The sequence below is a fragment of the Eleutherodactylus coqui genome, chromosome 5, assembly GCF_035609145.1.
Source record: "Eleutherodactylus coqui strain aEleCoq1 chromosome 5, aEleCoq1.hap1, whole genome shotgun sequence".
NCBI lineage: Eukaryota > Metazoa > Chordata > Amphibia > Anura > Eleutherodactylidae > Eleutherodactylus > Eleutherodactylus coqui.
The window spans coordinates 182506948-182530676 of record NC_089841.1 but is presented as its reverse complement, the minus strand read 5'-3'; the positions used below and the strand labels follow the sequence as shown (position 1 = coordinate 182530676).

The window sequence follows — 23729 nt, the reverse complement described above, 5'->3', positions numbered from 1 at the left end:
ACAATGAAGGCTCCACGGCTTCTACCTTTGGAGCCTTGACTATTCCCAGATGATAAGTGAGATAACAATAGACACAGATACAAGACAGACAGGAGAGCACCGCCACTCCAAACACCCTAAACAAGATATGCGTTAGGCATCCACACACCAATGAATGGAAGGGATTCATTCAGGTGTCCACATACCAACAGACGGAGGGGATTAGAGCTTAATTCAGACCAGACTAAGGCTTCAGACATTACCCATCTGACAGGGTAGGGGAAACAGGTATCACATATCAGCCACCTGATGGAGTGGGGGAGCAGGTGTTAGATTTCACCTATTAGATGGACCATGACTAGAGATGAGCGAGCGTACTCGGAAAAGCACTACTCGCTCGAGTAATTTGCTTTATCCGAGTATCGCTGTGCTCGTCCCTGAAGATTCGGGTGCCGGCACGGAGCGGGGAGCTGCAGGGGAGAGCGGGGAGGAACGGAGGTAAGATCTTTCTCTCCCTCTCTCCCACCCGCTCTCCCCTGCTCCCCGCTGCGACTCACCTGTCAGCCGCAGCAGCACCCGAATCTTTAGACCCGAGCACAGCGGTACTCGGATAAAGCAAATTACTCGAGCGAGTAGTGCTTTTCCGAGTACGCTCGCTCATCTCTAACCATGACTCAAACAATGAACTGAGTTTTAAACTGCATTTATACACACAACAACCACGAGACGGATCCAACAGGATCCAAGCAGATGGAGCTCTGGGTCAGACGGACAAAGCACAAGACAGCATGCATGTATTCTTCAGCAAAACAACTGGCAACCATGACCATCCATGGACGGATTTTATACACTTACATTATCACTGATTGGTTGACCAAGGGAACCCCTGTCAACCAATCAGTTCATGCCCCTCAGGAGATGGTAAAACAGAGAGAAGGGAAAATTGAGATATTCTCAGCACTTAAGGGACCTATTGCGGTGACACAAATCACTAAAGGAATCTCGGAAAATGGCTCCTAGAAGCACTTCTGCAAAAGGCATAACAGATGTGGATGGCACACTGCAACATGTATACTGAATGATCACCTTAGCTCAACATGATGAAAAAGTACGTTCTGTGGATGGCGCAGGCTCAGAATTGAGCCAGTACGATCTCACACCAGGAGCCAGCAATGACTGATAGCTGGCCTCCGGCTGCAACAGCGAGTATCGATGAGAACACTGATCTCAACTCTTAACCTCTTACATGCCTTAATCAATGTAAAAATATTGTTTAAAAATTGACCCCTTTTTGAGCACTTTCCCGTTTGTACATAAAAAAAGTTAAAATTTTAGAAACCCACATATTTGGTAGCATCGTCTCCATAATGAAATTGTACCCATACAATAAATTGTACACACTATTTATCCTGCACGAGAAAAAACGGCAAAATGCTTATTTTATTTTGGCTCCCCCAAAACTACAGCTCGTCACACAAAAAAACAAGCTCTCACAGAGCTCCATCCATGGAAATATAACAATGTTATTAGACTTTGAATGCAACAATGCAAAAAAATAATGATTTAAAAAAGGGTTTTTATTGTGCAAAAGTGGAAAAAAACTAAAAATAAATAAATTTAAATTTTGGTATCGTTGTAATCATACCAGCCCACAGAAAAAAATCATAATGGCATTTATGTTGCATAACTAACGCTGTAAAAAAAAAAAAAACAATGCCAGAATTGATGTGTTTTCTCTGTCCCTCCAAAACAATTTATAAACGTTTTACAATACATTATATGTACCAAAAATGGTATCAATAAAAAACTACAGTTAGCCACGCACAAAACAAGCCCTCATATGGCAATGTCGACAGAAAAATAAAGTTATGGCTTTTGAAAGTGGAGATGAAAATGCCAAACCGATCGTGTCCTTATGGCCTCTTAACCCCTTCCCAGTAGGATACTGGATTTTTTGTGGGATCCCCAAGCCATTACACACACAGTCCCGTTGTGTGGCTGCTGATGCTGCACTGGGGTTTGCGAGGGTCAGAACGAAAACAAACACAAACAGGAGCTTTGTCAGAAATGGCTGAAAGAGACCAATTGTTTAGGCATCCACCCTAGGGTGTCGATGCCTAATATAACAGATGCCAACAGGTCATTGGTTTAATGCAAAAGTAAGGAAGATTCACAGTTCCTTGTCTGAGATGTATCTGAGCTCAAGGACAGAACAGTAAAGTTCATGACAGTACCCCCTTCCTTTTAGGGCCCCCTTCAATATAACCCTGCAGAGAAGACTTGGCAGGAGCAGGCATCAATGGCAATAGATTCGGCACCACTGGCTGCAGGCTGGACACAGGAACTGGCACGTATGGCAGAAAATTCGAGACTGCAGGCATCTCTGGCAGAAGACTTGGGGCTACAGGCATCTCTACTGGCAGACTACTCGGGACTGCAGGCACCTTTGTTGGCAGCAGACTGGACACAGGAGCTGGAAGCAAGTTGGACACAGAAGCTAACATCAGACCAGACACTGAAGCTGGCAGAAGAACAGATGACATTTCTGGCTGCAGACTTGGCACATAAACAGGAGACACAACAGGCACAGGCAGCAGATGTAGTACTATATCTGGAGACACAGATGGCTTCAATGTCTGTAGGAAAAAATATGCAGACCATGGGTATCGCAACAAGTACTCAAGTGCAAGAATGGTCTAGTATGCAAGTTGATAATTGCCATATTGTTGAATGCAAGTGAAGCCCAGGAAATTCCGAAAAGATTGAGTTTATTGCTCTAAGTAGAACCAATAAAGCAATCTTCTGTCAGTGCTGATGTCCAATTTCCAAATCCAGTGGAATGGTGACAAAGCTGATGATATCAGACAAAAGCTCCCCATCAACAGAAGTGACAGAAATGGGTTTCTTCAAGTGTAGCATATACATGATCACTAGGGTAAGTACAGGTTACCATTGCTACTAGAGATGAGCATGTATACTCGCTAAGGCTAACTACTCGAGCGAGTAGTGCCTTAGCCGAGTATCTCCCCGCTCGTCTCTAAAGATTCGGGGGGCGGCGCGGGTGACAGGTGAGTTGCGGCGGGGATCGGGGGGGAGAGAGGGAAAGAGAGATCTCCCCTCCGTTCCTCCCCGCTCTCCCCCGCCGATCCCCGCCCGCCGGCCCCCGAATCTTTAGAGACGAGCGGGGAGATACTCGGCTAAGGCACTACTCACTCGAGTAATGTGCCTTAGCGAGTATACTCACTCATCTCTAATTGCTACCCTTGAATAAAGCTGGATAAAGTTCCCAACAGCGTTGAAGTCCAGGAATGACTATGTAGAAAACTGGTAATTGTCACAGGTAAGAAACACAGGAAGAATAAACTCTGGCAAGGATGCAGTGTCACCTAGGGCAGCCCTCCTACTTGTCCTAGATGGTCGAAAGGCTCAGGCTTCACTGGACACTACAATACATATATATAATTTAGCATTCTGCTTCTCAGATGTTCCTCAGACGAGAGCTTAATTATTTCTATCTGCATAGGTTCCTCAGAAGACAGGACTGTATATGTGTGTATATATATATATATATATTTTTTATGAATATATGAAGCTGACGATATCTCAATGAATGAGATGTGCAGTCCTGACCAATGGAGCCAATGGAACACAAGGCAGGCTTTGAATCATAAAGTAGAACGTGTGATAAAGGAGTACAGCAGATTCCCACAACCAGAGACGTGACTTGAAGATTTTGTGGCTCGTTGTAAAATGTGTAAAATGTGCTCATTTACCGAGTGCTATTTATAATACAAGTGTATTCTTATACGACTATTGGGCCATTTGGCTCCCTCTGGCACACCACGTAAACCCCTGCACCATTTATCATTACATTCCTACCAGCAGTCGTATATGAGAAGTTTGAATTTTAACAGTCCCTGTCCGATTCCCACCAGATTTATCATTAAACATTAACACATTTTTTTGTGAAATCCTGGGAGAGTCCAAATTTTAAGCCTGTAGAATTGTGAATGCTGCTCTGGACTACAATGCAAGCTGGGGGACAGTAAAAGATACATCCATGAATACATTGCATTATTTATTCAACTTTTCATTAATTATAAGTAAACTGAAAACAGGGTTGAAAGCTGAGCATGTGCTTTAATCCCCCAGTTTTCTGTATGCGTCTGTCTTTTTACAGTATGAGCACAGTAAAATGTTCTGTTTATTGCAGTTTTTCTTGATCTCTGCATTGCAGGACCAATCAATCAGAATCATTTCACCGTTCTGCTTATCCTCCCATAACACTGAGATTCCTGCTTCTATTTATTCACTTCTGGGAATCTTTTTAATACAACATAAAATGAAACACCAGACAGATGGAAAAATAATACCTGAGCTTTGTCATAAAAATGACTACAGAACAAGCCTGTACTCCACTAAAAATACTAGAACCATGGGATGTGAATTAATCTCTGGGCAAAATGTATAGTAGTTTAAATTTAGGGGAAGATGTAACAATGATTTAATCCAAGGGCTTCTACCCACGCGCATTTTTTTTTTCAATGCTGTGATATCGCTGCGTTTTTTCAATGGGACTTTCTAATGTTGAAATCGCGAAAAAGTCGCAAAAGCACAAACTTGCCATTTTAACATTACAAAGTCCCATTGACAAAAACGTAGCGTTAAAGAAAAAACGCTAGTTAGTACAAGCCTCAAACCTAACATTTTAGAAACCTAACACAAGGAGTTCAGATCTTATGCAAGCATATTCTACAAATATGGGCAATATTGGTATATACTGTATACAGGGTAATGCTGGTTTATGTGTATTTTCCCTATAATATCTGTGACTAGACTTATGGAGTAGTACATGCTGTGATGGTGATATGGAATAAATAAATCGCCAGCTTATTCCGCAGTGCTTTCAAGTAATTTGTTTATTACCACATTGGCTAATAATATAGTAGTAAGCTGGGTACTCATTTTACCGACCTCAGAAGGATGTCAAGTCAACCTTGAGCCACCCACCTGAACCATGCCGGGATTAGACCCGGAACCTTCAGGTTGTGAGCGAGAGCTTAGCACTCTGCGCCACATGAGGCTCTAATCACTGCTAATCTTGTGTAGGAGTCTAGAACCATTATACTAGTGAGGAATAGCACTAAAAATACATGTTAAGAAATATGAGCATTATTTTTTTTGTAGTGTTGGAAGGAATACATGATGTTGAAGTTTGCCTTTCATGCTGGTGTGATAGACTTACCATTGACAGACATCAATTACAGGCAGGGAATCGCCACTATACTGTGTATTTTCTATGTATGTCTGAATTTTAATTAGCATAAGTTTAGTTTTCATAACGGAAATTGGTGTATTTTAATAATGTATCCAGTGCATTACACTAAGTGTATGAGTCAACAGTGGATTGCAATATCAAGGAACACTGTGTAAGAGAAGTCACTAGTTGGGAGGGGTATATTCTTTGCCTGTGCATGGGTTTTTTTCAATTCCCAATCATTGTTAAGACTTGTATAGTCAGACATTGACTTGCAGGAATGCTGCCATCCAATAGGTGGCGCTGCAGAGGTACGGTTCCATCTTTCTTATTTGCAGAAGTCACTGGTACACTTATTCCATCGTACTGTACAGAGATTGTGATCACGTTGGTCAATGTCACCATTGGGACTCCCAATCTAAATGATCAATTAATTTATCTGCATGTTTTTTTTTCTCCTTGAGTGTGGGAGGAAATGCAGAGACTGTAGTAGTAATTAAAAGCAGCATTTTGTGTAGTATGTGGAGAACCCACTTGTTATATTAGTTACATCAAGCTATTTAAATTGTTCTTGTTTGATTTTTTGCAAACAGATGAAAATTTGTCAATTTGGAAATAAACCCAACTTGCAATAGGGTTGAATCATTTTGATAGCAACTGCAATCAAAATGTATTATATTGTATAGATTATCAACTGTATGAGTATTTCTGAATGATTTCAATTCTTCAGCAAAGTCTAAACTTTTGTGTTTATACCAAATACATCATGACAATATCAAACAATGCTTAGATGGTTCTACCTCTCCCTGATATTACCCCGCAGTCCAATTGAATGACCAAACCTAAATTACGGCATATTTTCTGGTCAACCAGATCAAGGTAAATTAGTTGAAGACTGACACAGGTCATGCGAATAACAAAATATTTTTTGTTCTTTGTCATCAATATGACAATAAAAGCAGAACTTACTTCCATCTGTAAGAAATGTGCAATTATACACTGCCACGGTCTGAGTAGGATGTCAATAATAATTACACAATGTGACGCTGTTTTTAAACATCCTACATATGGTGTGCTTGGTTAACTACATTGGCAATAACCAATGTGATACATTTGCAGTTCAGTCAAATGGCTTACCTTGCCTTGCCTGTGTATACCGCATAGATGTGGTGTGTGTATTGTAAAGCAGATACAGTATTTTCCTGCTATTTTTCAAGTCTCTCCAGGAAACCTGCATTGGAACAATGATTAAATGTTGCATTTTTCACACCATCCTCCGAGGCAGCATTCTGGCTGCAGATACATCTTTCACTTCCCGGGGTCATTAATGTCACACATCACACTGAGATCCTGTGGTTTCCCAGTGAATGAAATGTCTGCCAGGCTATTTCTTTGGACATTGAGACCAAAGGGTTTTTTATTTCAGAATCCTAGCCTGAGGTGTTTCATGTGCAACTGATGAGAAAGCAAATAGGACTTAGAAAGCATCATCAGTCCTGACTGTACAAGTCGCTAGCAGGTCTACAGATTGGAGAACTGCCACAATGAAAGACTACAGGACACATTACGCAGCTTTCTCCAATGTTTCAAGGAGGTCAAGCTACTTTGTAAAGGAATCTACCATGAACCGTTGTATAAAATGATAGCCTTGACAAGTTCAACAAGCAATGTTTTTCGCTACATCACAAATCCCTTCAAAGATATATTTGCGCTCTATGCAAAGGATGTTATGGACATTTGTTATTATTACCCATGGATTCTTATTATTTTGCAAATTCAGCATATATTCTAATGTGCAAATTCAATATCATTCATGGATCAGGGCTAGAGATGAGCGAGTATACTTGCTAAGGCACATTACTCGAGCGAGTAGTGCCTTAACCGAGTATCTCCCCGCTCGTCTCCAAAGATTCGGGGAGCGGCGGGGGAGAGCGGGGAGGAACGGAGGGGAGATCTCTCTCTCCCCCCGGCTCCCCGCCGCAACTCACCTGTCACCCCCGCTGCCCCCCGAATCTTTAGAGATGAGCGGGGAGATACTCGGTTAAGGCACTACTCGCTCGAGTAATGTGCCTTAGTGAGTATACTCACTCATCTCTAATCAGGGCACATATTTAGATAGGTTTAGCTTTTATGCATTGCGCCTGAGCCATGTATACTCTACTCTATAAAGAATGGAAGGCACTCTAAATTACCTTAATACTATAACATCTACCAATAGAATGTACTAAACCCAGTGTCAACATGTCTTAAATTCCTGGAAAACCCCTTTAAAACTTGATATTGATGGCTTATCCATAGGGACATCATTATTAGATCAGTGGAAGTCTAACTCTTGGCACCCCACTGATCAGCTGCTTGAAGGGACTTGGCAGAAAGTGATCACCACATGCCCTTCATTGTATACCAGGCACAGCTCTGTACTTTTAGTAGTGAAAGCTCCTTGTATTACAGTGTGCTCCTTTCGCTGCATTTTTCATAGTGTTTTGCGTTTCCCCTTGTGTATTTGCACACCTCCCATAGACATCTATGGGAGCTTTTGCCGTACAAAACGTTGAAAGATAGAGCAGGTCATACTTTTTCCGCTTGCATGAAAACACTCTTTTGGGAACTAACCCATTGAAATCAGTGGGCTCTATTGTCTGTGTTTTGTGCGCATGTATTTTATGTTCGCAAAAACATGCACAAATACAGTCATGTAAAGAAGCCCTGAAGCACTGATGGGTCTAGCAAACAATGGGGAGAGCCTTTGAACAGTAGATTGGCAGGAGTTCTTGGAGTTGGAACCCTATAGATCCAATATTGATGGCTTATTCTAAGGATAGGCTATTGATTTGGCTGTCCCAAATAACCCCTTTAGGTCAGGTGCACACTAGCCATAACTGTGAGATGTGCCTGACAGACTTTGCCGCAACTTGCATTGGACATTACTCGGACTCTAATGCTGTTCAATATGACAGGCACAGCACATTAATGTGCACTAGCATGTCCTTTTTTTTGTCTGTGAAATGGACAGGAATAGGACATGCAAAAACGTCCATAGCCTCATAGGCTATAATGGGACCATGTGTTGGCCGTGGAATTACAGGGACTGCAGACTGCCACACAATACGGCAGTGTCTCATAGGCCTTCAGCAAAGATTTAGATGATTTGACACTGACAACTAGGTGTGAGAAATAAAGAACTACACTAAATGCATATACACCCATAACACCTCATAGAAGTTTGCCATAGTTGTATGTGGTTTCTCACCCCCTTGTGGACCTCTGCCTTCATCTATCAGAGATTTGTATTTATCCAATGTCTGAAATCCCATCAATACATGTTAAGTGGAGGTATGCGAGGATAACTCATTCTATGGGGAGGCTGTAAATGGTATCATCAATTTTATATAACCAATGCAATAAAGAAGAGGGCTAAGTGATCACCAGGGGCTCCGGGGTTCATGACCATTCAGAAGGCTTCTAAAAGTCCAGCTATCATATGAGTTGATGTAAATAAATGCATCTGGATTCTCTCTCTCTTTTTCAAATGACGCGCTGCGTCGCGGCAGGGAGGGGCCAGATGCTGGGGCGGGGTCGAACATGATTTGATGCTCGTTCGAGTAACAAGCACCATCGAGTACGCTAATACTCGAACGAGCATCAAGCTTGCCAGAGTATGTCCACTCAACTCTAGTCTAGACGATTTACCCAGTAGTCACTTCACTGACAGCAATGAAGTCACAAATATATACAATAAATATTCACAGCAGGCAACAGAACCGACAGCAATGGAAGCGACATGAAATTGGCATAAAGAACTATTTCTCCACTGTATATACTGTCACAGTATTCACACGCGGTCTAGAGGCTTCACTATGAAGTAGAATTCTTATGTTCCTCACCTAAGTAGCCATATATATACACTAGTTGTATGGTGATTGATACTGATTAGAGATGAGCGAACGTACTCGTCCGAGCTTGATATTCGTGCGAATATTAGGGTGTTCGGGATGCTCGTTACTCGTAACGAGTACCACGCGGTGTTCTGGTTACTTTCAGTTTCCTCTCTGAGACGTTAGCGCGCTTTTCTGGCCAATTAAAAGACAGGGAAGGCATTACAACTTCCCCCTGTGACGTTCAAGCCCTATACCACCCCCCTGCTGTGAGTGGCTGGGGTGATCAGATGTCACCCGAGTATAAAAATCAGCCCCTCCCGCGGCTCGCCACACATGCCTTGTGACTTAGCTGAGGGAAAGTGCTGCTGCTGGTGCTGCTGTAGGGAGAGCGTTAGGAGTCAGTGTAGGCTTCAAGAACCCAACAGCCCTTCTCAGGGCCACATCTACTAGTGTGCAGTACTGTGTTAGCACAGTATTTTTATTTTTTTTTGTCCAAAATTGGATCTGCAGAGCATTGCGATAGGGACAGAAGTGGGGGTTAGGCAGGGAGAGTGTTAGGAGTTAGTGTAGGCTTCAAGAACCCCAACGGTCCTTTCTAGGGCCACTTCTATCCGTGTGCAGTACTGTCCAGGCTGCTGTTAGCAGTGTTGCATTTTTTTTTTTTCTTCTCAAAACCGGCTGTGCAGACCATTGCACCCGGCATTAATACTACAGGGATAGAATTGTGTAGGCAGGGCCAGAAGACATTTATTATTCATTGAATACACGCAGTGGGGTCTTCCCTTTGCTAAAAAGGAAAAAAATTATATTTTGCCTGCCTGTGTCAGTCCTAAGGTCTCCGTGTACGTGTGTGCTGCGTGTACAACGTACAAAAATCAGACGCAACCAGCTACGCTTTACTGCAGCCTAGCGCCATTGTCTTTCCTGACTGGCAAATACCTGCTCTGCTAGAGTTAATAACTGTGCTACACTATAGTTGTGTGACACTTTTTGAGGGCCACACCACAGATATTAAACTTCTTGTTCATTGAATACATGCAGTGGGGTCTTCCCTAAGCTAAAAAGGAAAAAAAATATATTTGGCCTGCCTGTGTCAGTCCTAAGGTCTCCGTGTACGTGTGTGCTGCGTGTACAACGTACAAAAAGCAGACGCAACCAGCTACGCTTTACTGCAGCCTAGCGCCATTGTCTTTCCTGACTGGCAAATACCTGCTCTGCTAGAGTTAATAACTCTGCTACACTATAGTTGTGTGACACTTTTTGAGGGCCACACCACAGATATTAAACTTCTTGTTCATTGAATATACGCAGTGGGGTCTTCCCTTTGCAAAAAAGCGAAAACATTATATTTGGCCTGCAGGCTTGCGCCAATTTATTTCCTGCCTTGGAAATCAAATCACTGGTAATACAGCATGCTGAGGGGTAGGGGTAAGCCTAGAGGACGTGGACGTGGCCGAGGACGCGGAGGGCCAAGTGAGGGTGTGGGCACAGGCCGAGCTCCTGATCCAGGTGTGTCGCAGCCGACTGCTGCGCGATTAGGAGAGAGGCACGTTTCTGGCGTCCCCACATTCATCGCCCAATTAATGGGTCCACGCGGGAGACCTTTATTAGAAAATGAGCAGTGTGAGCAGGTCCTGTCCTGGATGGCAGAAAGTGCTTCGAGCAAGCTATCATCCACCCACAGTTCTGCGCCGTCCACTGCTGCAAATCCGAATCCTCTGTCTGCTGCTCCTCCTTCCTCCCAGCCTCCTCACTCCACTACAATGACACCTGCTCAGGAGCGGGAACACTCCCAGGAACTGTTCTCGGGCCCCTGCTTAGATTGGGCAGCAGTGGTTCCTCTCCCACCAGAGGAGTTTATCGTCACTGATGCCCAACCATTCGAAAGTTCCCGGGGTCCGGGGGAAGAGGCTGGGGACTTCCGCCAACTGTTTCAAGAACTTTCTGTGGGTGAGGAGGACGATGACGATGAGACACAGTTGTCTTGCAGTGAGGTAGTAGTAAGGGCAGTAAGTCCAAGGGAGCAGCGCACAGAGGATTCGGAGGAAGAGCAGCAGGACGATGAGGTGACTGACCCCACCTGGTGTGCAACGCCTACTCAGGACAGGTCTTCAGAGGGGGAGGCAAGGGCATCAGCAGGGCAGGTTGCAAGAGGCAGTGCGGTGGCCAGGGGTAGAGGCAGGGCCAGACCGAATAGTCAACCAAGTGTTTCCCAAAGCACACCCTCGCGCCATGCCACCCTGCAGAGGCCGAGGTGCTCTAAGGTCTGGCAGTTTTTCACAGAGACGCCTGACGACCGACGAACAGTGGTGTGCAACCTTTGTCGCGCCAAGATCAGCCGGGGAGCCACCACCAACAGCCTCACCACCACCAGCATGCGCAGACATATGATGGCCAAGCACCCCACAAGGTGGGACGAAGGCCGTTCACCGCCTCCGGTTTGCACCGCTGCCTCTCCCCCTGTGCCCCAACCTGCCACTGAGATCCAACCTCCCTCTCAGGACACAGGCACAACCGTCTCATGGCCTGCACTCACAGCCTCACCTCCGCTGTCCTCGGCCCCATCCACCAATGTCTCGCACCGCACAGTCCAGCCGTCGCTAGCGCAAGTGTTGGAGCGCAAGCGCAAGTACGCCACCACGCACCCGCACACTCAATCGTTAACCGTCCACATAGCCAAATTTATCAGCCTTGAGATGCTGCCGTATAGGGTTGTGGAAACGGAGTCCTTCAAAGCTATGATGGCGGCGGCGGCCCCGCGCTACTCTGTTCCCAGTCGCCACTACTTTTCCCGATGTGCCGTCCCAGCCCTGCACGACCACGTCTCCCGCAACATTGTACGCGCCCTCACCAATGCGGTTAGTGGCAAGGTCCACTTAACTACGGACACGTGGACAAGCACAGGCGGACAGGGCCACTACATCTCCCTGACGGCACATTGGGTGAATTTAGTGGAGGCTGGGACAGAGCCTGGGACCGCTCACGTCCTACCCACCCCCAGAATTGCGGGCCCCAGCTCGGTGGTGGTATGTTCGGCGGTGTATGCTTCTTCCACTAAAGCACCCTCCTCCTCCTCCTCCTCAACCTCTGTCTCGCAATCTAGATGTGTCAGCAGCAGCAGGACGTCGCCAGCAGTCGGTGTCGCGCGGCGTGGCAGCACAGCGGTGGGCAAGCGTCAGCAGGCCGTGCTGAAACTACTCAGCTTAGGAGATAGGAGGCACACGGCCCACGAACTGCTGCAGGGTCTGACAGAGCAGACCGACCGCTGGCTTGCGCCGCTGAGCCTCCAACCGGGCATGGTCGTGTGTGACAACGGCCGTAACCTGGTGGCGGCTCTGCAGCTCGGCAGCCTCACACACGTGCCATGCCTGGCCCACGTCTTTAATTTGGTGGTTCAGCGCTTTCTGAAAAGCTACCCACGCTTGTCAGACCTGCTCGTAAAGGTGCGCCGGCTCTGCGCACATTTCCGCAAGTCCCACACGGACGCTGCCACCCTGCGCACCCTGCAACATCGCTTTAATCTGCCAGTGCACCGACTGCTGTGCGACGTGCCCACATGGTGGAACTCTACGCTCCACATGTTGGCTAGGCTCTATGAGCAGCGTAGAGCTATAGTGGAATACCAACTCCAACATGGGCGGCACAGTGGGAGTCAGCCTCCTCAATTCTTTTCAGAAGAGTGGGCCTGGTTGGCAGACATCTGCCAGGTCCTTCGAAACTTTGATCAGTCTACCCAGGTGGTGAGCGGCGATGCTGCAATCATTAGCGTCACCATTCCTCTGCTATGCATCTTGAGAAGTTCCCTGCAAACCATAAAGGCAGCCGCTTTGCGCTCGGAAACAGAGCCGGGGGAAGACAGTATGTCGCTGGATAGTCAGAGCACCCTCCTGTCTATATCTCAGCGCGTTGAGGAGGAGGAGGAGGATGAGGAGGATGAGGAGGAGGGGGAAGAGACAGCTTGGCCCACTGCTGACGGTACCCATGCTGCTTGCCTGTCATCATTTCAGCGTGTATGGCCTGAGGAGGAGGAGGAGGAGGAGGATCCTGAAAGTGATCTTCCTAGTGCGGACAGCCATGTGTTGCGTACAGGTACCCTGGCACACATGGCTGACTTCATGTTAGGATGCCTTTCTCGTGACCCTCGCATTCAACGCATTCTGGCCACTACGGATTACTGGGTGTACACACTGCTCGACCCACGCTATAAGGAGAACCTTCCCAGTCTCATTCCCGAAGAGGAAAGGGGTTCGAGAGTGTTGCTATACCACAGGACCCTGGCGGACAAGCTGATGGTAAAATTCCCATCCGACAGCGCTAGTGGCAGAAGGCGCAGTTCCGAGGGCCATGTAGCAGGGGAGGTGCGTAGATCGAGCAGCATGTACAGCCCAGACAGTGCAACAGTCTTTAAGGGCCTGGCCAGCTTTATGGCTCCCCAGCAAGACTGTGTCACCGCTCCCCAGTCAAGGCTGAGTTGGCGGGAGCACTGTAAAAGGATGGTGAGAGAGTACGTAGCCGATCGCACGACCATCCTCGGTGACGCCTCTGCCCCCTACAACTACTGGGTGTCGAAGCTGGACACGTGGCCTGAACTAGCGCTGTATGCCCTGGAGGTGCTTGCTTGTCCTGCGGCTAGCGTCTTGTCGGAGAGCGTGTTTAGTGCGGCTGGGGGAATCATCACAGATAAGCGTACCCGCCTGTCAACCGACAGTGCTGACAGGCTAACACTCATCAAGATGAACAAAGCCTGGATTTCCCCAGACTTCTCTTCTCCACCAGCGGACAGCAGCGATACGTAAGCAATACGTAGGCTGCACCCGCGGATGGAAGCTACGTTCTCTCTCACCATCCAAAACGGGGACATTTCTGCTTCATCAATCTGTGTCTAATATTCCTCCTCCTCCTCCTGCTCCTCCTCCTGAAACCTCACGTAATCACGCTGAACGGGCAATTTTTCTTAGGGCCACAAGGCTCACTCATAATTTTTCTAAACAATTTTTAGATGTTTCAATGCTCTGAAAAGCGTTGGAACTTTAACTTGAACCAATTTTTCGTTAAACTGGGCTGCCTCCAGGCCTAGTTACCACTTAAGCCACATTAACCAAAGCGATTATTGGGTTTCACCTGCCCTCTTGGTTGGCCATGGCCAATTTTTTTCAGGTACATTAGTACTGTTGATACAGCAATTTTTGTGGGCCCTCGCCTACAGTGTAATCAAATAAATTTTTAGCCCACCTGCATTAAGCACGACATTACTACCTCAGCTGTGTTGGGCAATGCAATGGGATATTTCTATGTACCGCCGGTGGCTTCCTGGCACCCACCCATGCTGTAGGTGCACACGGAGTTTTTACTACATCTGTACACTTGAAAAGAACCCCAGTCTGACTGGGGCATGCAGTGTGGGCCGAAGCCCACCTGCATTAAGCACGACATTACTACCTCAGCTGTGTTGGGCAATGCAATGGGATATTTCTATGTACCGCCGGTGGGTTCCAGGGAGCCACCCATGCTGTAGGTGCACACGGAGTTTTTACTACATCTGTACACTTGAAAAGAACCCCAGTCAGACTGGGGCATGCAGTGTGGGCCGAAGCCCACCTGCATTAAGCACGACATTACTACCTCAGCTGTGTTGGGCAATGCAATGGGATATTTCTATGTACTGCCGGTGGGTTCCAGGGAGCCACCCATGCTGTAGGTGCACACGGAGTTTTTACTACATCTGTACACTTGAAAAGAACCCCAGTCAGACTGGGGCATGCAGTGTGGGCCGAAGCCCACCTGCATTAAGCACGACATTACTACCTCAGCTGTGTTGGGCAATGCAATGGGATATTTCTATGTACCGTCGGTGGGTTCCAGGGAGCCACCCATGCTGTAGGTGCACACGGAGTTTTTACTACATCTGTACACTTGAAAAGAACCCCAGTCAGACTGGGGCATGCAGTGTGGGCCGAAGCCCACCTGCATTAAGCACGACATTACTACCTCAGCTGTGTTGGGCAATGCAATGGGATATTTCTATGTACCGCCGGTAGCTTCCTGGCACCCACCCATGCTGTTGGTGCACACGGAGTTTTTACTACATCTGTACACTTGAAAAGAACCCCAGTCAGACTGGGGCATGCAGTGTGGGCCGAAGCCCACCTGCATTAAGCACGACATTACTACCTCAGCTGTGTTGGGCAATGCAATGGGATATTTCTATGTACCGCCGGTGGGTTCCTGGCACCCACCCATGCTGTGGGTCCACAGGGAATTATAAATGCATCTGTGTCCACTTGTAAAGAACCCCAGTCTGACTGGGGCATGCAGAGACACCTTGACAGAATGAATAGTGTGTGACACATAGGTTCCCCATTGCTATGCCCACGTGTGCAGCTCCTGATGGCGGTGGCACAGGATTCTATTTCTCATTGCTTCTGCACAGCATTGTGGGCTATCGCCCCACCCCTTTTAAAGAGGGTCGCTGCCTAGTCGTGCCAACCTCTGCAGTGTGTGCCTGCGGTTCCTCCTCATGGCAGACGCACTTCTAAATAGACATGAGGGTGGTGAGGCATTAGGGCAGCTGAAGGCTGCGCAGGGACACTTTGGTGTGCGCTGTGGGGGGGGGGGGCGGTTGGGCAGCATGTCACACAGGAGAAGTGGCAGTGGAGTGTCATGCAGGCAGTGATTGTGCTTTGTTGGAGGTAGTGTGGTGCTTATCTAAGGTATGCCATGCTAATGAGGGCTTTTCAGAAGTAAAAGTTTTTGGGAGGGGGGGGGCCCACTCTTGCCGCTATTGTGGCTTAATAGTGGGACCTGTGAACTTGAGATGCAGCCCAACATGTAGCCCCTCGCCTGCCCTATCCGTTGCTGTGTCGTTCCCATCACTTTCTTGAATTGCCCAGATTTTCACACAAGGAAACTTTAGCGAGCATCGGCGAAATACAAAAATGCTCGGGTCGCCCATTGACTTCAATGGGGTTCGTTATTCGAAACGAACCCTCGAGCATCGCGAAAAGATCGTCCCGAATAACGAGCACCCGAGCATTTTGGTGCTCGCTCATCTCTAATACTGATATTTGGATTGAAATTTGCATAACCGTATTGATCTTCACTGTCCGGTATGTCACTCAGAGGTCAGTGAAGAGACCTCAAAGTAGCTCTGAGATCTCTTCACTGACCTGTATGTAAGTCTGAGGTCTCTTCACTGACCTGTATGTAGGTCTGAGGTCTCTTCACTGTCCTGTATGTAGCTCTGAGGTCTCTTCACTGACCTGTATGTAGCTCTGAGGTCTCTTCACTGACCTGTATGTAGCTCTGAGGTCTCTTCACTGACCTGTATGTAGGTCTGAGGTCTCTTTACTGTCCTGTATGTAGCTCTGAGGTCTCTTCACTGACCTGTATGTAGCTCTGAGGTCTCTTCACTGACCTGTATGTAGCTCTGAGGTCTCTTCACTGACCTGTATGTAGGTCTGAGGTCTCTTCACTGTCCTGTATGTAGGTCTGAGGTCTCTTCACTGACCTGTATGTAGGTCTGAGGTCTCTTCACTGTCCTGTATGTAGCTCTGAGGTCTCTTCACTGTCCTGTATGTAGCTCTGAGGTCTCTTCACTGTCCTGTATGTAGCTCTGAGATCTCTTCACTGACCTGTATGTAGGTCTGAGGTCTCTTCACTGTCCTGTATGTAGCTCTGAGATCTCTTCACTGACCTGTATGTAGGTCTGAGGTCTCTTCACTGTCCTGTATGTAGCTCTGAGGTCTCTTCACTGTCCTGTATGTGGCTCTGAGGTCTCTTCACTGTCCTTTATTTAGTTCTGAGGTCTCTTCACTGTCCTTTATTTAGCTCTGAGGTCTCTTCCACACACATTTTTTCTCAGGATTTTTATTTTGCTTGTGAAATATGTCGTGAATTGTAAGTGTTGTAAAAAATGCCACCAAAAATGCTTTAAAAAACTCAATACACATTTGCAATATTTGGGTTTTTTTTTTAGTTTTTCACGTCCTATATAGAACCCCAACAAAAAAAAAAGCCATACTATGGCTACACAACAAAAAGACTGAAAGAATTGCTCTTAAAAATGCCATTGAAAACACCCTGAAAAATCCAGCATTATTCCAAAAAAGGCTCTGCGCAAAACTCTCGTACCCTAAGGCTGGGTTCACACAGGGCGGACTTGCCACGGAAATTCCTTCCGGAATTTCACTGTGGACGCTAATCCCGGAGTTAGCCAGCCATGTGGGCGAGATTTGTTAAAAATCTCATCTAAATGGGGCGTCGAATCCATCACAGCAAAGCCAGCTCTGCAGCGCGGATTACCCGGCCGCAGCATGCGGCCAAGCCACTCCAAAATCTACAGCTAAGTGCCGCGGGTTTTGAAGCAGCACTTTCCCGGCGGGAATCTTGCGGTTTTTCGCTGTGGCCAAACTACAAGATTTCCGGTGGGATTCCACCATGTGGGAACCCAGCCTAAGGGTGCCTTTAGATGAGACAAAATATTCTGCAGGTTTAAATGTGGATTTTGATAAGGGATTGCCAGCAGAATTCTTCAATTTTTAATTCCTCATCAAAATTCGCACATTAGACATGCAGAATTTTAGTGCAGATTTTGCACAATGACGGAATATTCCGCCTCATGTGAAATTATCCTAAAAGGATTCCCCAGGATATTTTTTTTGTTACTTTGCTTTTATATTCTTGAAGAATAAGAGGGCTTTGCAATGCATTGTTTTAAAAAAATGCATCTCCATAGTCTATGCAGCTGCATTCTCATCAGTGGACACGGGAGGAAAGACATGTACGGATGTGAGTGCATCTGCAGTGTTTGTGACACTGCAAAAAGCAGAGTGTCCCATACAATACACATACTATAGTTGACATGGCTGTGGAGGAGAGATGTTATCTGTATGATGTCAGTGTATTGCACAGATAGTAAAGGGACATGTACAATCTAAAGCACTGCTACACTATTTTCATATAGAGGTGCTCAGTTGAGTGTGTGTGCCTGAAGGAGGGAGGGAGAACACTTTTTTACACTATACATTGTAAACAGTATCTGTTAAACGTCAAGGCTATGAACATTTTTTTTTATTGCTCCAATGCATTTAAAGTAAAAAAAAAAAGCAATTTGCAAGCTTGATTAAAAACATCCTACTGTTCTGTGTTTGCAGCTTCTATGTACCCTATAGGAGATGGCCAGAAATATGGAAACACCGTACGAAATGCATGCCTTAAAATCGGCCTCTACGTGTCTTAACTTACATGGGATTCTAAATCATATTTCAATAAGTGGAGGTAATATGACACAGATGCAGCCAGGCAGAAGTGAACATCTGCCAGAGTAACAAGATTCTATTGGTCAGGGGTTTAAGCCACTCAGTTGCTGTTACCAGCTGTCTCTCAAAACCACCTAGAGCAGGGCAAGAGGTGAAGTAAACACAAATTTGGTGGAAAAGCTCTCAGCCAAGCAGGGGTCGAAGAGCATCTTAGTGCTAACAATTAAAATCCCATTCCGTAGGTGTTTTCATATTTTTGTCCATCCCCTATATGTGTTTCAACCGTAACAGATTGCAAACAAACCTCTCTATAGGTTAGTAAGAGGTAGTGGATGACTGGAAGAGAGTATGGCTGCAGGATCAGACTATGTAGGGTCTGTTTGAAGCCTGGAATCATGCAGTCACAGAACAGTAGGATAGTATTTATCAAGATGGTTTTAAAAGTCACTTTGCAATTTTTTTACTATACTAATGCATATTAAAAAAATTAATATACCCGAGTTTGGAGGCAGTTTAAGGGTTTATGTTGACTTCAACTTTAAAATCCCCTATATTGTGAATTCCATCTGTCATGTTATGTTCAAATTTCTTTTCAACTGCATTCTTCTTAGGAACACAATAGATCAGCACAATATTATCTATGGCATTTCTTTTATGAGGTAGAGTTCTACAGTAGGTCAATCCTACCTAGCACTGACATACAATTCCCCGGAGGGAAGCATTCAGTGACATATTGTGCTAGTTTGAGCTAAGTCTGTTACCTATATATCATATAGCTGATAGCCCATCTCTTGTGACCTACGCATATTTACAGTTCATACCTGCAAGCTTTGACAAATCATAACACCACAAGTTCTGCATTCTGCAGTGTTGGCATTTGGCTTGCCATAAATTGCTCAGTAAGTGTTGTTCTCAGGAAATCATTGCACTTGAGAGGCTTTGTGAATAGATTTCAGGCTCAGGCGAGGCACCATGAGCCAGAGGTTCTGCTTAAATGTTTGTGCACATACAGGGGATGCAACTGTTTCTCAGGGTCTCCGTTTCCTTCTCAAGAAGCTAATTAAATCCACAAGACTTCTTGTTCTTGTTTTTAAAACTGTGAATTGGTATTTCCAATGCAGTAAATCCGTGTTATGTCTCTGACTCCCAAAACAAGATTAACTTTGTTGTTTGGTACCGACTGGGTATAATCACAGATCTGAGATGCAGTAATGCTGAGGTAGTTGAATGCAGCAGAACATCAGCTCTCCATAAATAAGAAACAAAAGTTCAGAGGAGAATGGTACAACTATTCCCAAGAAGACAATGCTTAGACATTTTTTAATAAAGACTACGTAAAGGTGAGAAACATATTGCTTTATTTTCAAAAAGCAAAGAAATTACCAAACAACAATTTTGTTTCATAGCCATAAATCCATCTTTACACTTTTGATCTGACAAACATATAATGTGCATCTCGGGCAGAAGAATCCAAGCAGCCATGGTATGTTCCACATGGACCAGAAGATTCCTCAATTTGTGGGACCTGAAAGGAAATTAAGTATAAGAATAATGAATACTTGAATGAATGAAATGTGATGTAACTGCTATGAAATACTATTTTTTCAGTTGGTTTAACAGAAAAGTTTACAAAATGATAGTGTTTTTCATTCAATGTCCAATATCTATAGGACATTTTTCGATTGACTACGAGCAATTCAAGGAACCTACAAACCCATCTCTTCCAAAAAGTCTACAACCTACAGTAACCCCGCTGCCACCACAACATGAGCACCTTTTAACCATCATCATTTACTGTCTCCTTCCCCCTCCCTGTGGACTGTAAGCCTTTGCGGGCAAGGTCCTCTTTCCCGCGGTATCAATTTTTCTAGAGGTTTATTGTTAGTAAGTATATATATATATATATATATATATATATATATATATATATATATATGGCCCAATGCACATGAGCGTATTTACACTGCGGGTTCTGGAGCTCCGGATCCCGCAGCAAATACAGCCCATAGGGCATGCATTGAAAAATGCATTTCCATGCCCACGCGCAGAAATCAACTGCAATATTCCACTTGTGGGGTGGAAATCTCAGCATGTCCTATTCTAGTGTGAGCCTCTGCGAGGCTTGCACTATCTACGTAAAAACGCCGGCCCAACAGCTCTGCACTGCACATGTGCAGCTGTGCGCCAGCTGGCATATATCCGTAGAGCAGAGAGAAGATGTTGGACAGGTAAGCCGGGGGTCACTGCAGGGGCATAGCTTCGCATCCCGCTGCAAGGATCTCGCAATCGGAATCCGACCTGGCCGTCTGCATTCGGCCTATGTGATGTGTTTAAACAAGTGTTTCCCAAGCTCCAGTCTTCACGAACCCCTACAGGTCATGATTTGAGAGAACAGAGAGAACACCCGTGTCAATGTCTGAGGTACTGATAATTATTATATCCCCTGCAATACTATGAAAATCCTGAAAACCTGACCTGTTTGGGGGGTTGTGAGGGCTGGAGTTTGGGAAACACTGGTTTAAACGATCTTTCTCTTGTGTACTGCCCTGGAATCAAAGGTACTTAAAAATAATATCCCTTTTGTCATATTTTATTTATTTTGAGTCAAGAAGAATAACTTTCTACTGCTGTAACAGTAAATCGGCAGCTGCCTAACACTGTTTTTATTTTGGCCTATCTCTGGATCAACAAAGAAAAGAAAATGATAGGTTGGACTTGAAGCCTCAGTTCAGGGAGAAAAACACTTGACGTATGTAAAAGAGGTAATTAGAGATGAGCGAGCACCCAAATGCTTGGGTCCTCGTTATTCGAGTCAAGCTTTTCGTAAAATTCGAGAGCTCTACTCGAGTAACGAACCCCATTGACTGCAATGGAAGACTCGAGCATTTTTGTATGTGGGACGCCGGGTGCCGAGCTTTTTTTTTTTTTTTGTTCTCTCTCTCTGACATCTTTCTGCCTGCATCTGTTAATTAAATTACATGACTTCCTACCTCTGTAACCACGAGGTTTAGTCTCCTGATAAACCTAGATGTTGTGGTCACAGGCAATAGTTTAAATAGGGGTCTGGGAAGCAACGCAGTAGAGAATCTTCACCCATGACTCTAGAAGACATTATATAAGATGCTTCCTTGTTCTGGGCTAAGAAGGAGGTCTACTTGATCAAGAGCTTGGAATCCGGATTTCTTTCCAGTCTTAATATGTAATTCTATATGCCTTGCCTCCACTTATTTTGCTGTCTACTACTTTAGATATTAGAGCTATACTCCAATGCTTTGATTAGATAAAGCCGTAAACCCATATTTATCTCCCACAGCTAGCCAAAAAGCAAGCCATCAAACAATGTAGTTCGTTATTTTGAACATTTTTTTCTTTGTTGCACTTTTATGTCATAGAAATCTTCTGGTATGTAACATATCACAAAATGTCCTTTTTTACATCATAGTCAATGCGATGATGGCTAAAACATTGAATGAGATGAATGACAAATACTCCAAATAGTCTGCTGTTTTATATTATTCTCTTTTGAAGAGTTCTCAGGACAGCTGGTTTGATTTTATCACTTTGTGTTGGTTTCCCTCATATTATGTGTAATGTATCATGTTGGAATCAAACGTGACCGGGAGTGTATACCCTCCCAGGAGATGGATTGATATACTCCCATATGCAGGATTAGATTTGTTTTGTACTTGTAATATTATGGTGGTAATAGTAAAACACCCTTTAATCCCACTTTGTTTCACTTGAATTAAAGGTAAACAATGACATAGCGTCAATGAAGTGTGGCCATTTGCATCTTGTGGATCCATAATTCCCTGTGATGGGATGGTTTCTGTATATGTTTCAAGAATTTCAAGTCACACAACTCACAGAGCAAAGCTAATCTCAGAAACTTACAATTGTAAGGACTGTTTCATGAATTTGCTGCAGGATGAAGATAAGACCTGGTGTGGCTTTAATTAACACTGTAATTCGGCTACAGCAAATTTAGATGAAAGCCTATTTATTCTTCAAGTTAGAGGAATTTAATGATCTTATACAAGCATGAAAACATTTCATCATTTCCTTAACTCTTTCATGATAAGTACTTTGAAAAATGTACACAACTAAATGTAAGCTAGAAGCATTGTGCAGTACTTCATAAAAGGATGCGATCATAAAAAGCTGCTTCTTCTTATGGAATGAGGAATGCAGGTTTGAGCTACAAGTAACTGTTTATAGATTATATGTAGCAAATTAAGGAATGCTTAAAGTGGCTCAAACTAAGCATGACCTTAATTGGTCACTAATCTTTCATACAACTTGTGCTTAGATGATAACCAGTGTAATAATTGACAACAATACAATATACTTTATTTAGCTAGAATGTTGTTTTTGGTTCTGAAAAAGTACTCAAGTTCTGGCCAGTTGGACTATCCCATCCTCCCAACTTGCTGTCCACTGCCTGTTGTGAAGTGATATTAACTCTATTATCTCAGTCGGCAGGACCAGACAGAAAACAGGAAGTGTAGAAGGTGGATGAACCATCCTGCCCATAGAAGTCTATGAAAGTAGAGGGGAGGAGCAGAGACTCACACAGATGTGCTGTTAGTGCTAATGGTGAGTGATTTATTGTTGTTTATTCACATGTTCACTGCTCTGTATTTCTCTTGTCTCATTTCTAATGAGGTTATGCATCTGTGTGTGTGTGGGAGCAGAATCTACAATTTTATTCATGTGCAGTGTATAGAAGACATTATAACAGAAGACTCCTAACACCAACCCAGAGAACTGAAAAACAAATATATAGACTGCAGAGAAGAAGAAACCTGGTGATACATGCAGGATACAAGTCATACAATGACCAAAAATAGTGATGTCCCTTATGTATAAACATATGGCAGCTCACTCTGAAAAGTTAGGCATACTTTAAAGAGGATTTAGGCTCATGCAGTGAATTTTTTATTCTGCATTTACAGACGTGGCGCAATAAGGAGGGATTCTACTGCTATTTCATTATCTCCTATCTTTTATTTTATTGTTGGAGCAGTTGATATGAAACTGTACCACAGCTAATTCATTAGATTAGGTCAGTGATAACACTGCTGCCCTTTGGAGAGGAATTACTGATTAGTTAGGCCTCTCTTTAGCTTCTATAATGTGTTGCTGGTTATAGCATGAGCTATGTGTGTTTTAATCCTGCATTTTTTGTATGCTTCTAGTATCCTGTTCTAAGTCTAGTTTTGTTTCTTGTCAGAAAAGTTTGTTCCTGTTGCCTAGACCTTGCTACCTAGCTTTGTTGTTTGCTGTTGCCTTTTATTTTTGGTATCTATCTTGTCTTGATTTCAAGTTCAGATCTGCTCAGTTTGGTTTTTCTGTCCC

The 23729-nt window shown here is 44.7% G+C and overlaps 1 protein-coding gene across 1 annotated transcript in view; it reads right to left on the bottom strand.

Moving 5' to 3' along the window:
* Positions 1-19712: 19712 nt before the first annotated feature.
* Positions 19713-23729, bottom strand: part of MYO18B (myosin XVIIIB) — a 529330-nt gene continuing 525313 nt past the window's right edge. Inside the window, exon 44 of the mRNA XM_066603908.1 lies at positions 19713-19896. Within this exon, the coding sequence (XP_066460005.1) occupies positions 19883-19896 (14 nt within the window). The 3' untranslated portion in view covers positions 19713-19882. The remainder of the gene's footprint in view (positions 19897-23729) is intronic.